The sequence below is a fragment of the Dama dama genome, chromosome 15 (genome assembly GCF_033118175.1).
Source record: "Dama dama isolate Ldn47 chromosome 15, ASM3311817v1, whole genome shotgun sequence".
In the NCBI taxonomy this organism is placed as follows: Eukaryota; Metazoa; Chordata; class Mammalia; order Artiodactyla; family Cervidae; genus Dama; species Dama dama.
Genome location: NC_083695.1, coordinates 86,388,354 through 86,404,076, shown reverse-complemented (window position 1 = coordinate 86,404,076; position 15,723 = coordinate 86,388,354). Strand labels below are relative to the sequence as shown.

Here is a 15,723-nt window from a genome sequence, read left to right as displayed (position 1 = left end):
TTTCTCATTGAGACATGAAAATACCACTACGTGTATCAATGGGCTGATTGGTATGCAGGTTACGGGAAAAACTAAATGAAAAAGGAAGTAAAGTTTCTATCATGCCGACTGTGAGGAACTGTGACAGAGTAGGAAATGTGACTTGTAGCTCAGTGTATCACAGGACTTAAGATTCTCCCACTTGATACCTCAGAAAAACCATGTGACCTTTTGAGTGTTAGTCTACTTACCTTTAAAATGGTGTTAATAATACCTGCCTCATCAATCTCACTAAACACTACAAGGATAAAGAAAAAGGGACAGAACACATGAAAGGATTTTATAAATCACAATGGATTATGTAAATGAAATATGTCACACTTTATTATATTTAATATAAAAACAAGCAGAGACATGTATGTAAATAACTAATATAAATAAAAGAGAACCTGGTAAATGCTATAAAGATTCACTATGAAAGCTGATATTAACTTTGACAATAGGGAAATGGCATTCTAGGCAGAGTTACAAGTGTGATAAATGGCAAAAGACAGAAAAGGAGACAGGGTGTGTGGGGGAAATATGCTACTTGAAATGCAGAGTATGTGAGATGAGAGCAATCATTATGAGAAAGAAGAGTAACGTGAATTTTGGATTCACATTAAAAGCCCTAAGACACCCTAAAGTGCAACACTATTGTGAATAGAGATTCATTTTGTAGAGAACAGGGGATCCTTGAGTTTTGAGGCAGTGGTGATAATGTGACCAGACGTTTAAGATGTATTAATTTAGTAGGCTTGTGTAGAGTCAAGACTGACGAGAAATAGAAAAATCTGGCATCCAAATAGTTTGAGCAATTATCAGATTTTTTTTGTGGCAGGACTCCCTTACATTTGAAAAAATTACTGAGGATCTCCCCCAAAGAAGTTTTATTTATGTGGGTTTTACTGATATTTTGCCTATGAGAAAGTAAACCTAGCATAATTATAAGTTATATTAATTTACTTAAAATGAGAAAACAGAAAATAACTACCAAAATGGCAGATGAAAACATAAGCCATGTTGATAATTACATTAAATATGAGTAACTTAAACACTGCAATTAGAAGCAGAGATTATCAGATCAAGTAGTAAAATAAGTCCAATTATATGCTCTCTTTCAGAAATCAACTTTAAATACAAAGACAGAGATAAGTTACAAATAGGAGGAAGGAAAAAGATATACCATGCAAATACTAATCGAAAGAAAGCTAGAGTATCTATACTAATCAGACAAATCAGATTTAAACTTCTGAGAAAAGACAAACAGGTTATTTCAGTGATAAAGAAGTCAATAACTCAACAAGACATAAGCATGGCAGTCAGTTGAACAGAAAACAGAAAACCACAGAGAAAAATGAAAGAAACCCAAAGGATTTTCTTTGAAACAATTAATAAAATTGATTGACATAACATACTGATATACAGAGAACAAAGTAGTGATTACCATAGGGAAAGACGCAGGGGAGAGGATAAAATGGGTAAAGGAGATCAACTGTATGGTGACAGACAGAAAATAAAATTTGGGTGGTGAGCATGTTGTGAAGTATATAAAATACAAGTAGAAATATAGTGTTGTACACATGAAGCTTATATAATGTTACAAATAAATATTATGTCCAACTATTTTAGTATATGAATAATTGAAAACTGAAATTAACAGAAGAAAAAATATAATTTATAATAGCATCAAAGAAAAAGCAAAAAATAATTCACAAATGATGCACAGGACCTGTATACTGGAAACTACACAATATTATTGAAAGAAATTAAAGAAGAACTAAATAAGTGGAGAGATATATACCATGCTCATGAATCACAAAACTTGGTAAGATGTCCATTCTTCCCCATGTTGATCCATGGATTCAATGCAATCACAATCAAAATCCCAGTAAGCTTTTATGATAAAATTGATCAAGTTGATTCTAAAATTTATATGGAAATGCAGAGATCCTCAAAAAGCTAAAGCAATGTTAAAAACAATTTCAGAGTGCTTACTCCTTTCTTTGTTCTTTTGATTAGTTTTCAGTCAATCTCTGTTGTCAATGATTCTGCTTTACATATATTTTTCTTTGGAACAAAAAACTTACTAGAATTAGATCTAAGTTATAAATAAGGAAAATGAATTCTCTCACTCAATAAGCACATACTGAGGTAGAAGCTGAACAAAGAATTTAACCAAATAACAAATAACATTTCCTAGTGAGTAACAGGTAGTTCTATCAATATAGCTATAGTTGAACAAAATGGGGTTACTCATTTTACCAATCTGAAATGTTAAGATTCAGATAAGTCACCTTGTCTTTATAGAAATGGTGAATTAAAAGCAATAACAACTTAATTTTGCAATTAAAATATTTTCTATGATACAGCTGCACATCACAATTTGCTACCACTAAGAAATTCTATGCACATGCATGCATGTTCTCATTTCCTTAAAGATTAAAAAAAAAAAATGCTTGAGATTCCCTTGTGATAACACCAGATTTTTTTTTTTAGGTTGACACTTACTTCAAATGAGATACTTTAATCATTTCGATGGGCGACTCATCATTACCTCGTTCACCACGGAAAGCAATGCTCCTGCCTTTAATTATAAATATTAAACAAAATGTAAAAACAGCATATGAAACGCATAAGAAACTAAAAGCTGTACCAATGTAATTTGATCAGTGGTACCTTCTAGTCTCCTCCTCACTCTTCCATTTGCTTTAAGCTGTTTCTAATGATCTAAATTAAAAACTAAATCAAAAGTATTATAAGACCAACACTGTATTACTTACATTCAAATATCTACTTTATAAAAGGGTATTTTCATTTTTTTTACAGAATTTCTTGACGCCCTTCTGTGGTACCTTTCAAATAATTTAATTTTAGAAATTTAGAAACATCAATTTCTAAAGTTTTAATGCATCTATGGCAAAGCAATTATTACTATAAAAATTACTGGTATGTTCCAAGTATTATGAACATTTCCATGTTTACAAATATTAACTAATGGGGAAAGCACTCTTTGAATAGGTATTTAAGATTTCTTGTCCCATGTGCAAAATACTCAACTACAATATTTTGACATGTTCCTCCAAATGTCTCTATAAACTGAAATTGGGGAATATTAAGAATGAGTTAACAGCCAAAGAAGTTAAACAGTTTTCTATAACTTAAAAAAAACAAACAAACAAGTTCTACCTTATGTTTGAAAAAATATTTTAATAGCATCTCTTAGATTTCTATTTACATGAAACAAAAGAGAGAAGAGACTCAATTCAAAGACAAATGGATGCCTACGTGTCTCCCTGCTCTTCGGGACTATCACATCGAGTCTCACTCTTATTACTCGCCAAACACCCTACACCCTTTCCTGGCTCTGCTAGTCTGCTGGTCTCCTCAGAAGACAAGGCTGTAAAAATCTATAATTTATGAACTTAAATGTCCTAACTAAAAAAAGTCAGAATCTTTTACTCAGAAATCTGTTCTTCAAAAAGAAATCTGTGAAAGACAGATTTTAAGTTATCTAAGAGTTCTGAACCTGAGCTGATGGGAAAAATGCACAGGCATGTTTTCAGTGAATGATGCTACAGAACAGCATTTCATCCCTGGGCTACCATGTGACTGCACTGACCAGTGTCAGTTTACCAACAAATCAGGAATGCAGGGATATGGGTCACCAGGCAGGTCATTTCTGATTAGACTAGAGCAACACTGGACTAACAGGAGCTAATTCTTTGAGGTTTCGTAACATAATCTGATAAGTAAGAACTATAAATTGTAAATATGTATTGACAATATAAGGAACCAACCATATACATGATTTACTACACACACATATAACTTATTGGTTGAAACAACATATATTTATATTGCTAAGCCATTAAAAAAAACTTCCCATAATTTTGTTAAAAAAAAAAAAATGCTTGAAATCATTCCATGTGCTATATAAAAAATAATATAAAACCTTCACCTTACTCTGCTTTTAAGTTCTTATTTTGAAACTGACTGGGTTGTAGGTTTTTAACAACTGTGAACAAGTTACTTTACTGGAATATTTCCTACTGTAATGCCTTTAAACTCCAAAATTAAGTTTTCCTATTAGTTAGCCAGAGAATATCAAAAGTTTCAAAGCTGAGCATTTTAAAACAATCCTTGTAAGATTTTTAAGGGTTTCATGAAAAGGCCAAAATTTTTAAAAGAGATTCTAAAAAAGTGTAACTACAAAGATTTATTTTAAAACTGTACTTCTGGTTATCTGTAACAATGTACTTGGAAGTAGCACTGATATCTCATTTATGAATCTGTCCATTTGGGCTAATGGTACTCCATGAACTCGTGTTAACACAATTTGCATACAATGATGAGTCTTTTCTAAGGCAGTTATTTTAGAGCAACCAAAAAATGAATACATAAACATAAAATATATAAAAATGAATACATAAATTGAGAAAAAAATTCCAAGGTGAAAGAAAGAATTTTGAACATGTCTTCTAAATAGTAGCATCTTTGATCAACATGATGGTACTATTTTAAACATTTTAATAGTCTAAATACACAAACCTGTTGGAAGATCAACCAGCTGAAGTTCATTTCTCACTAATCCCATGTTGTTTGGTGTTGAGGTAGCAAAAGAAAGAAAACCAGTTAAACTCGTCCATTCAATACCCCTATATAGAGAAATTAAACAAAGATTAAAATTCTTTGTTTGAAGAATTTATTTGAAAATTGTTTTTTCTATGTCCTAAACCTTATTATACAAGTTAATTAAAGAATAATATTAATACAACATTTGAGAATAAATTATATATTTCCAACATAGAAAAAATTATTTCTAATTAAAACTTTATCCCCAAAGATAGCTTAGTTATCAGAAGTCATGGCATTAAAATGACTATTAAAATCTGGCAAAGAGCACCAGATCATTGCCAAGAATTCCATTGTTTAAAACAAGTGGTATAGAAATATTCTGAGCAGACTGCTTAAAGTTGAGTACATGAAGGAACTTTATCAAATTTTATCAAAATTCCTAGCTGGTTAGGAAGCAGAAATTCCTGAAGAAACAGACTGAACTGTTAGACTGGAAGTGGATGAAAGCTCCAAACAGTGTATCAATTAAAGAAAAGCACAAAAGAAAAAAATAAACATGTATGACAAGACACTAACCTATCAGCCTAATGCCCTGTTGAGTCCCGTTTCCTTGGGACTGGCAGTGGGTGAGTCCATGTTTTTTTTCCACTGACATAACCAGCTTAACCATCAATGGAAAACGAGGGGACTCAGGACATGTGAATTCATCACAGTAGTCACAAAAAGAAGTGAGAAACACTATTATTACCCTGCACTGCTTACAAGGTAATGGGGTCTCCCTGGTGGCTCAGCGGTAAAGAACCCGCCTGCTAATACAGGAGACGCAGGTTTGATCCCTGCCTTGGGAAGACCCCCTGGAGAAGGAAATGACAACTCACTCTAATACTCTTACCTGGGAAATGCCATGGACAGAGGGGCCTGGCGGGCTACAGTTCACGGGGTCACAGAGTCTCTACTACACAAGGTGACAGCTGGCTGGGAGGCAAATCTAAACCTCTGTGCTACACGCAATTGCTCATCAGCCCTTACAAGACAACAACAGAATATCAATGGCTGCTTTCACAACACAATGGCAGGGCTGAGTAACTGCGCCAGAAACCTTACAGCCTACAAAGCTTAAAATATTTGCCTTCTGTCCTTTACGGGGAAACGCCTGCTGACTGATCTAATTTTTCCATGTCTACTCTAATTTGAACGCTACTGCTCGAGTTAGCATAATTGCTGTGACCACCTCTCTCACCTGCTCAAGAAAAGGTGTGATGGCTCCTGCATCACATCCACGCTGTTCTCTGTGATTTTCAAAGCTACCCAGCAACACAGGTACCTCTCAATCATCTGAACCTGTCTGCTACTTCAATAAGAGTAACTTTTCCTCACTGACCCCTTGTGTATCTGTCTACTTGTCTTTTCTCAGAGGAGCAAAGATAATCCCAAAAGAACTGAAAATAACATTTGCAAGAGCTGGGAATTCCTGTTGTTATCAATTTATACCTCTTTAAATGTAAACCTGTTGTTGAAACAATCAGATTAGATTGCTGAAAACTGAGAACTCTTCAGAATTTTCATGCCTGGAGTGGCCGCTTCTCCTTCTCTCTTCGACTACTACCTGGTTCAAGTCCCAGCTCCAGCACTTACTGGCTCTGTGCTCCTCCACAGCTCAGCTTCCTCCTCTGCTGTGGAGGGGTAACAACACTGAGCGCATAAAGAAGGCCTGGCACAGAGTCAGTGCTGCAGAGACTCATCATCACCATCAATTACGCTTTTTTCGGGATCTCTAACTCAAGCTGTGTTTTTTTCATTAAGCCTCTCCATGAACTACACTCAAACCACAGCCATAGTGACTACAATGTAAGTTGGTTAATTATTCACTGGAAGAGTTCCTTTGTCTCTTGTTTTTCTTTCCCCTAACGTGGAGTACTCGTTAATTTTTCTACTTAGAGTGAGCACAATGGGAGAAGAAGCATTTTGGACTTCTGCTCTCTATGTAAGTCTGGTAGCTTCAATCAGATCTCTTTACCCACAGAAACCTTAAGATAAACTTTTCGAGTCTTGTTGATGGAAATCTGATACTCCGGTATAGTAATGCTGCTATCTCTAGACAGGAAAAACTTCAGTCCTCTCACTTTTCAATTATTATTTTAAAGATACATCTGTTAAGTACCCCATAAACGCTGGTGCCTGTGCTATTAAGTACCCAGGACATGTGAGGAACTTGCCAGACTAGGGAATACAGCTGCAAATGAGGCAGACTTAACTACTGTCCTTTAAGAGCCCCGTGATCTAGCAGGAAAGAGGCATTATACAAGTGCATCTGGAGTTATCTCTCACAAAACAGAGCAGCGCCAAGTTCAACAGGAGCTTGCACAAGTCACACAGAAATCTGGTCTCACGGGCCAGGTAGGGCTTCCTGGAGAAACATTAAAGCTGAGACTCAAAGGGCAAACAGGGCTTTGCCTGAGAGCCAGAAAAGCTGAGGAAACAGTGTAATTGATAGAGAAGCACGGCTCTAGACTGGACTCTCTTAGGAGGGAGGTACCTGTCCTGGCAATCCAAGCACATGACAGGCACTCAGCAAATTCTGTTAGATTAAAAGAATGATGTCCAAAAAAAGCCTACCACGCTTCCTTATGTTTCTAAGTGTTGTCCATACCCAGAGAAGGGCTTTCCCCACGTTTACAGGACATCCCAGTGTTGAGGATGTAACAGAACATGAGTAGCTGCTTATTTATAATCGAGCACAAGTATATTGCTTGTGAACAGATTCCAGCAGCAGCTTGTATATCTGACTCCCAGTGAACGACTAAAAAAAATAAAAATCACATTGGACTTCAAAGAGTATGAGATAAGGAGGGGATTATTTCTCAAAAGAAAAGAATGAAAACTCTTGTTAAACAGCTGAGCACAACACTGCTCCCAGGATTAGAAAACCACTGTCCATCTAGGTTTAACTATACACTGAGCTCTATTAAAAAAAACCTGTAAGAACTGTAGCTTGTGTTCTGACTCAGATAATCTGAGTTGGTTTTGTAGCACTCCTCACTACTGAACAACTATAACTTTAAAATCTACCGACAAGTGTTCAGGCTCTCACTTACAGATTCCCAAGTTCTGCCCTGGTCACCTGTACTGGGGATGGCACCCTGGCTACCTCTCAACACCGGGGAGTCGGAGGGAAGCACACACTTTCTGAAAAGCCTTGAAGTTCTACAATGATATGAAACTAACTTCTGCAAATTTACAGAGGAACAAAATGGAGATCATTTTACTTTGCCCAAATAACTCAATAGACTCAAAGTGATACTAAGTCCATCAGTGTTCTGATATCCATACACATTGTAACAATTTTTGACCAAGAAAATAATATTGGGCTATATTATTGTAATTTTAGTCTACAGGACAAAGATACCAACTAATAATATAAGAACTCTAATAATCTAAGAAAACCTGTATGTACCACTCCACACTATTTACTTCTAGGTATCTTCCACTGGATTATAAGCCTCCAAGATTTTGTCTGCTTACAGGCACAGAGAAGACATTCAATATATATTTCACATTTATAAAGTGTAACTGATTAAAACATCATGGTTTTGAAAAACACACAGATATAAACTATCTATAGTTAGGGAGTTCCAGGCCATGAGTATGCATAAGACTGAAGTACTTAAGATTAAGTGGTTTTAAAAAACACATTTAGTACAAGGTAGAAAAACCACCTTTTAAAAGTTGGTGTTTAATTTACACATGAGTATCTAGAATGTATTGGGTTTATTGCTAGTAAGTTCAGCAATTTTTAGAACACATCTGTGAAATTTTCATAATGGTTTTTAAATACTATAATTGCATTAACTGAAACACAAAGACAGCAGTATTTAAGCATCCTCTTGAGCACCATCTCTGGATGTAAAATGTGAATTATCTTTAAAATAGCAATTAAGAGGGAAAATTTATATTAAAAAAATGAGCGTATTTACGAGATCATTCATAACACTAGCCTGACTGAGTAGCATACCCTTGAGAGTTATTTGGTACCCCAAGCAACACTTTATAAATAATTTTTGTGTCAATAACAAATACTATCATAATGTGTAAATCATGTTCTTAGTGACACCTACAACCTGAGCAATCCAGAATAACCATCTTACTTATAGCAAATAGCTCACTGATTAACTAGCTATTGTGTCTTTATTAAAAACTTCATATTGTGGTGATCATTTCACCACACATACAAGAATTATTACATGGTATATCTGAAACTAATATATCTTACTGCACCTCAATATAAATAAATAAATAAGATTTCAGTGTTCAGAAAAAGATGAAAATGTGCTAGATTTCCCAGAAGCATGTACCAAATTCTTGGTATTAATCTTGGCTTAGTCAACATTTTTATCTTACTGCCAAACTGTTTCCAATTAATCTATGTGAATTTTTTTATCTGAAGACCCAGCACATGGATGCTACAAGCTCAGTTCTGAAGCCTAAAAGGCCTAGACTGAATTCCATATACCTTTTCACAGATGACTCTACAATACTCTGTTTCTTCTTCTGTAAACTGGGAACAATAATAGTACCTACTGCATAGAGTTGTAGTGAGGAATCAATGAAACAACGAAAGCAAAGTATTAATATTTAACATAATCCTTAGAACAAGTATTGATTAAATGATGAGTTTTGATTCATTGCTGTTTGCCATAAAAGGGAACACTACACACAAAATCCAAGGGTGAGAGGAAATGTCAATACAGATGGGAAAGAAAGGGAGAGAGAAGGTATCAGTGGCAGCAGGGACTACTGGAAGGAGAGAAAAAGATGACCAACAATCTGAAAGAATCCAAATAGATAGCTAATGCTTTTGAAGACATTATTCTTCCATGTAGGTGTATTTATGGAGATACTGGGGGGCAGTGGGGGGAAACAGCATAAAGTGACGATAAACAGTCACTTAGGCTATACCAAAAAATCATGCATTTGAAAGATTAAGGCAACATTAACTCTCAGAAACTTCCATCACAATCAGAAGTTGTGATACTTCAGGCACTGACCCTTCCCATTTAGAAAATGCATTTATTCATAATAACGTGTACGCTAAGGGTTCACCAAGAATTTTAACATATACATGAGACCTATAATTTATATAATATACAGAAGAAAATAGCCTGATACATTTGTTCCAAAATCATCCAAAAATAACTGAAGATTAACAAATTTATATTTTACATGTGTAACTTTACAATCCGTCATTACCAGGACAAAGAAAATAATACAGTCATGTGATCAGCAAAATAATGCTATGTAGCAGGTAGGTATATGCTTTTTATTTTTATTTTTATTGGATGGGATATAATACTTTAAAACATAGAGCAAGAGGCTTCCTTCTGACCTGTTAGCATTTCCTCAGATACCTCTGCATTTGGAGAACTCATAAAACAGGTCATAAGTCAAATGAAAGAATAAATGACATTAATTAAAAATTAAAGTGACTTTACTCAAATTTTTCATCAGAAGTCCGACTATAAGATCTTTATAGAAGTGGAAAAAAAAAAAACTATATAAACTGCAACAAGGAAAGAGAGTTATATCCAGGAAGAAAATAGCCTAGATCTTAGGGGAAATAAGTAAGATGCAGAAATAAAGTGAGAAAAAATTCTCCACTGAATTAAGGTCCTCTAGGAAGTAAACAGTTAGTACTCATCCTTGATGAACACAGCCATTAGTTGGACAAGAATATCTATTATTCAAAGCTTTCAGTCAAATAATCACTGCAGAGCATTTTGTGTAGAAAAGTCCTTAAGAACTTTTTTGATATTACGTATGTTTATGAGCTCAATATCCCAATGACAGACTCACTTGACTTCACACGAATGGATGCTTAACTCCTTGTGCAGCAGCCCACTGGTGAGATGGTACACCAGGACAGAACCATTGCTTGTACCTATCAAAATGACATGATAGAGGAGAATTAATCTAGTGGAAGTTCCAGATCTAACAAAAGTCTTCTCTCAAGATTTTAATCATTTTAAAACATCTATCTTTTATAAAAGGAACCTAGGCTAGGTGTGAAGGAAGAGTATATTTCTCTGTCTTCCCTCTTTTCAAAATGGGTCTAATCTCACGGACTCTGTGCTGCACTGTGCTTAGTCACTCAGTCGTGTCCAACTCTTTGCGACCCCATGGACTGGAGCGCTCCAGGCTCTTCTCTCCGTGCGATTTTCCCGGCAAGAATATTGGAGTGAGTTGCCATGCCCTCCTCCAGAAAGTCTTCTCATCCAACAGATCAAACCCAGGTCTCCCACATTGCAGGCGAATTCTTTACCATCTGAGCCACCAGGGGAAGCCCAAGAATACTGGAGTGGGTAGCCTATCTCTTCTCCAGGGTATCTTCCCAACCCAGGAATCAAACCAGGGCCTCCTGCATTGCAGGCAGATTCTTTACCAGCAGAGCTACCAGGGAAGTCCCATGAACTCTGTAATCTTACCTAAACTCAGAAACAGATTTTCAAAGAAAGACTTCAAAATCAAATTCAATACACACAAAATTTGACGATGCACTTTCTTAAGCTTTTTGAATGTTTATTATTATAACTGGTCCTCAAAAATGCAACCGAGCAGAACTCATTAACCAGATTTTTCTAGTTTTCTTTACAAAGATTTTTTGCTCTGTCTTTAACATTAAATACATCATAAAGAGATGGTAAAGTACAGTGGCTTACTGTGGATTTCACAGTTAAAGAAGCCTAAGTTTAAGCCCTGGCTCTGCCCTACACTCTTGCAGTTTTCTTGTTTGCACTGAAAATCTATTTATTCATTGGAGATTAAATGAGAAACGTACGTGTAAAACACTTAGTACAACAGTCAGCACAATGTAAGGATGTGATTATTACTATTACTGTTATCACTGTATTATGATTTGTAGTGATTATTATGCCTAAACCTTTTCACAGTCTTAGATAATAAGTCTAAAATTTAATTAGAAGGGACATGGCCACTTGAAATTCTTCAGAAATTAATGTTTCAGCCCTTAATATGTTTTTATAAGTGAAGCAAGAAAAGTGAACAATGTCAGTGGTTGCACAATCACTTTCTCACTACACATGACTGAAAGAATTAATGGATTCATACAAAGCAATTGATTGTAGAAATAATAATATAATAATGTGAAAGTGAAAGAAAAAGTTGCTCAGTCATGTCCGACTCTTTGCGACCCCATGGACTATAGAGTCCATGGAATTCTCCAGGCCAGAATACTGGAGTAGGTAGCCTTTCCCTTCTCCAGGGGATCTTCCCAACCCAGGGATCATGTAATAATAGTAAAAGCAAAAATGCTATGCAAATTCCAATCTTGGTTAACTTGCTGAATTAAAGCTTCAGAAATTTCTTGCAAAACTATTCTAGAGAAATATGGTATTACAACTTTATATTTATTACCTATGCCACAATATCTTCTAGTTCTAGTACTGAGAAAATATCTACATTACTCAAACTTTTCAATTAGCAAACGTTTAAAATGATTATATGATTTCTATATTCTGCACATTTTGATGTTGAAACTATGATCTACAGGCCCTAGAAGGAGAAGTAAATCCAGCTGAGCTCTGCTTATGTTTCCTAATAACTCTGCAAGACTTCAGGCGCATATATTTTTTGCTTTTACTTTGCTATTATACTAAGTTCAATAAATGACTTGCTATTCACTATATACCACTATAATACAGCTTATTCTACAATGGAAATCTCAGATTCTGATCAACTCTTATTATCTAACTATCTCAAGACATAATTTTCACCAAGAAATTAATAAAATCCTAATTGACAAATTAGGTATACTGACAATCAGAGACATACATTCTATGTACATTGACAAATTCCAACTGAAATTTCAATAAGAGATTTAATATGAATCAATAGTTTTTAGAGCAAAAATTAAACATCTATCTGTATTTATATAAATCTGGATACATATAAGCACAGATCACTGAATCTTAAAATTCAAATTACTTTCAAAAGATGATAAGAGAAAAAAATGAGAAAATAACAGTACTGCCAAACAGTAATACTCAAATGAGCCATTAAGTCTCACAAGCCAGCAACTCAACTAAGACACAAGGGCTGCAAGATACATGTGATCAGATTTTCATTTTAGGAAAAAAAAAAAAAAGAATCATGAATCACATGTTTAGAGTACTGGGAAAAAACCAGAACTCAAACCAATAGCATCTTAAGAAAAGTAATGACAATTTCAAATATTCTATTTTTCAAAACTTTAGAGAAATGAATTTTTAAACTTATATACTTAAAAGCAAATTAAAATTGGGTTTTCTCTGTAAAAGAAACCAGGTTAATCACATTACCATGAAATTACTGTGACAGCAAGCTGAAACCCAGACCAATTTTTTTTTAATCTAAAACATAAAAATTGCAATTTCAACCCAGAAGGCAAATCTTTAGTTTACAAAGACAAGAGCCACTTTGAACAAAATAAAACCAGGTTTAACATACAATTCTTAGCAAATATAGATCCTTGCTGATGCTAAATATTAACTTTGACCACACTGTTAGTTAACAAAAACTGAAAACAAAATGACATGTACAGGAAGAGCTTGAGATGGTCCAAGAAAAAACCAGCAGTCTGGTTTGAGCATCACACAGAACTACCCTCCTGACCTTTCAAAAACACACCCATGGTGTCAGAATCTCTGTCATCTGACGTAGGTGAATGAGTTATTGTTGTGATTTAAAAAGATTAACAAGACAGGGAAAAAAAGCACCTCAAGATGAGTATTTACACAATTTCATGGAGCCTCTTCCTCCACTTAAAGCATTCTAAAGGAGAATAAAGGATTTTTCAATAACCAGGAAACTTTAATGTCTTAAAAATGTAAAACAGACATTAAGAGTTAAAACAGGAACTCACCAACAGCGAGCAACGGCTGATACATCTTGATGTTTTTTGTGGTCAATGGGGGGCACATACGGATAGCGAACTGTGGGGAGGGCAGTCCTGAAAGCAGACCTGTTAGCAGGAACTTGAGCTGCACTTCCTGCAGAATGGAGCCTTTGGGATGTTCTTCCCCAGCAATTGCACTTTGCCCTGGTTTGTAATAAAACAACAACAAAAAAATACATTAATTGCAACATATGCTGATCTTAAAAATCTAAAGGAACTTTACCATGGAAGTACTCTTCAGATCTAGAAGGTGTCACGTAGCACTCTGGGGGCTTAGCTATACACTAGGTCTTATTTAGCTATGGGACTTAATTTGTATCATCTAATATCTCAAAGGTTCGATTACTCCAGAGTATTGCTATCCATAATTCAATTCAGGGGCCTTTATCTTCCAAGAAACACTTTTAGCCAAAGGTGCTGGCTTCAGGGCATCAAAGGCAAATACAGAAGGACTAGGGTTAGAGAACAATTTCTGTACATGACATATTATAGCATATTCCTGTCTCACTGCCTTCCTTAAGGGTTATGTTTTGATCTGATGCTCTTTAACGTGCACATAAAATTGGTAAACAAAAATAGGTTCAAAGAGCTCAAACCAGTCAAACCTAAAGGAAATCAACTCTGAATATTCATTGCAAAGACTGATGCTGAAGCTGAAGCTCCAATACTCTGGCTACCCGATGCAAAGAGTTGACTCATTGGAAAAGACCCTGATGCTGGGAAAGATTGAGGGCAGGAGGAGAAGGGGACAACAGAGGATGAGAAGCGTGGATGGAATCACCAATTCAATGGACATCAGTTTGAGTAAACTCAGGGAGATAGTGAAGGACAGGGAAGCCCGGCTTTCTGCAGTCCATGGGGTCACAAAGAGTCGGACACAACTTTGCAACTGAACAACAACAACAAAATGTGACTACAAAAGAGTGCAGCAAAATTGAAACTTTAATTCACTAATAAGGGTTTAAAATTTTTCTTCCTTTGTGTGTGTTAAGTTACTTCAGTCGTGTCCAACTCTTTCTGATGCTATGGACTGTAGCCCACCAGGCTCCTCTCTCCATGGGATTCTCCAGGCAAGAACACTGGAGTGGGTTGCCATGTCCTTCTCCAGGGGATCTTCCCACCCAGGGACCAAACCTGTGTCCCTTATGTCTCCTGCACTGGCAGGCAGGTTCTTTACCACTAGCACCACCAAAAGACTGGGACAAAGTTATCACACAAGAATATGTGTGAGTGTATGTGCATGTGTGTTTATCACAGGTGGTGCTACTGGTAAACAATCCACCTGTCCATGCAGAAAACACAAGAGATACAGGTTCAATCCCCTGGGTCAGAAAGATTCCCTGGAGTAGCAAATGGCATCCTACTCCAGTATTCTTGCCTGGAAAATTCCATGGGCAGAGGAGCCTGGCTGGCTACAGTCCATAGGGTCACAAAGAGTTGGACACGACTGAACACAAGCACGTATTAGTACATGTGTGTGTATATATATGTATATATATATATCTATATATATAAAATTATTCAGAGTGAGTGATGGGATTCTAAATAAACCTCTTAAACCTGTCAAGTTGTTCTAATAAAATGTTATTATGAAATCGGTAAGATATACACAAAAAATAAGGATCAACTGAATATGAATAAATGATCCCTTAGTATAAGCCACACAACTGATACTCATTTTTAGTAACAAAGATGGGGTCTAAAGCAATGGCAACAAGTAGATGCCATGTTTACCAACTTTTGGCAGCTTGGAGCTGATTCCAGGAAACTGCATATTTCTCTTCCAGCATTTTCCATGTGAAGTGATTCATAAAGTAGGGCAGATTAGGCCTTAATAAGCAACAGCCTTTACTCAATGAATATAAATCAGACCTCTGTACTTAACTGAATTGCTTTCAATTATCACTAAGTACATAGTGAATTTCAAATTAAAAGTTTAATTAAAAGTTTTAATTAAAATGTTTTCAAGTAACAAAGATTTAATTATTTAATACTTTCAAATCAACAACGTTGTCAAGAACTGCTATACAATCTGTATCATTTTGTCCCCTAAAAAATGTAATTTATATCACTTAGATACCTAAACAGCATAAAATTTCAAACTCCTATGGGCTTCATATTGCTGATTAGTTCTATGCATGTGGGTTCATAATTCTTTTCACTTTAATAGTTTATATTAA

The 15,723-nt window shown here is 35.5% G+C and overlaps 1 protein-coding gene across 4 annotated transcripts in view; it reads right to left on the bottom strand.

The window, feature by feature from the left end:
* Positions 1-15,723, bottom strand: part of WDR11 (WD repeat domain 11) — a 54,574-nt gene that overhangs the window by 20,242 nt on the left and 18,609 nt on the right. For all 4 annotated transcript variants that reach the window (XM_061162787.1, XM_061162786.1, XM_061162788.1 and 1 more), the window contains 4 exons: positions 13,511-13,687; positions 10,447-10,531; positions 4,570-4,676; positions 2,530-2,605 (listed from right to left, as the gene is read on the bottom strand). In XM_061162787.1, the coding sequence (XP_061018770.1) occupies positions 2,530-2,605; positions 4,570-4,676; positions 10,447-10,531; positions 13,511-13,687 (445 nt within the window). The remainder of the gene's footprint in view (positions 1-2,529; positions 2,606-4,569; positions 4,677-10,446; positions 10,532-13,510; positions 13,688-15,723) is intronic.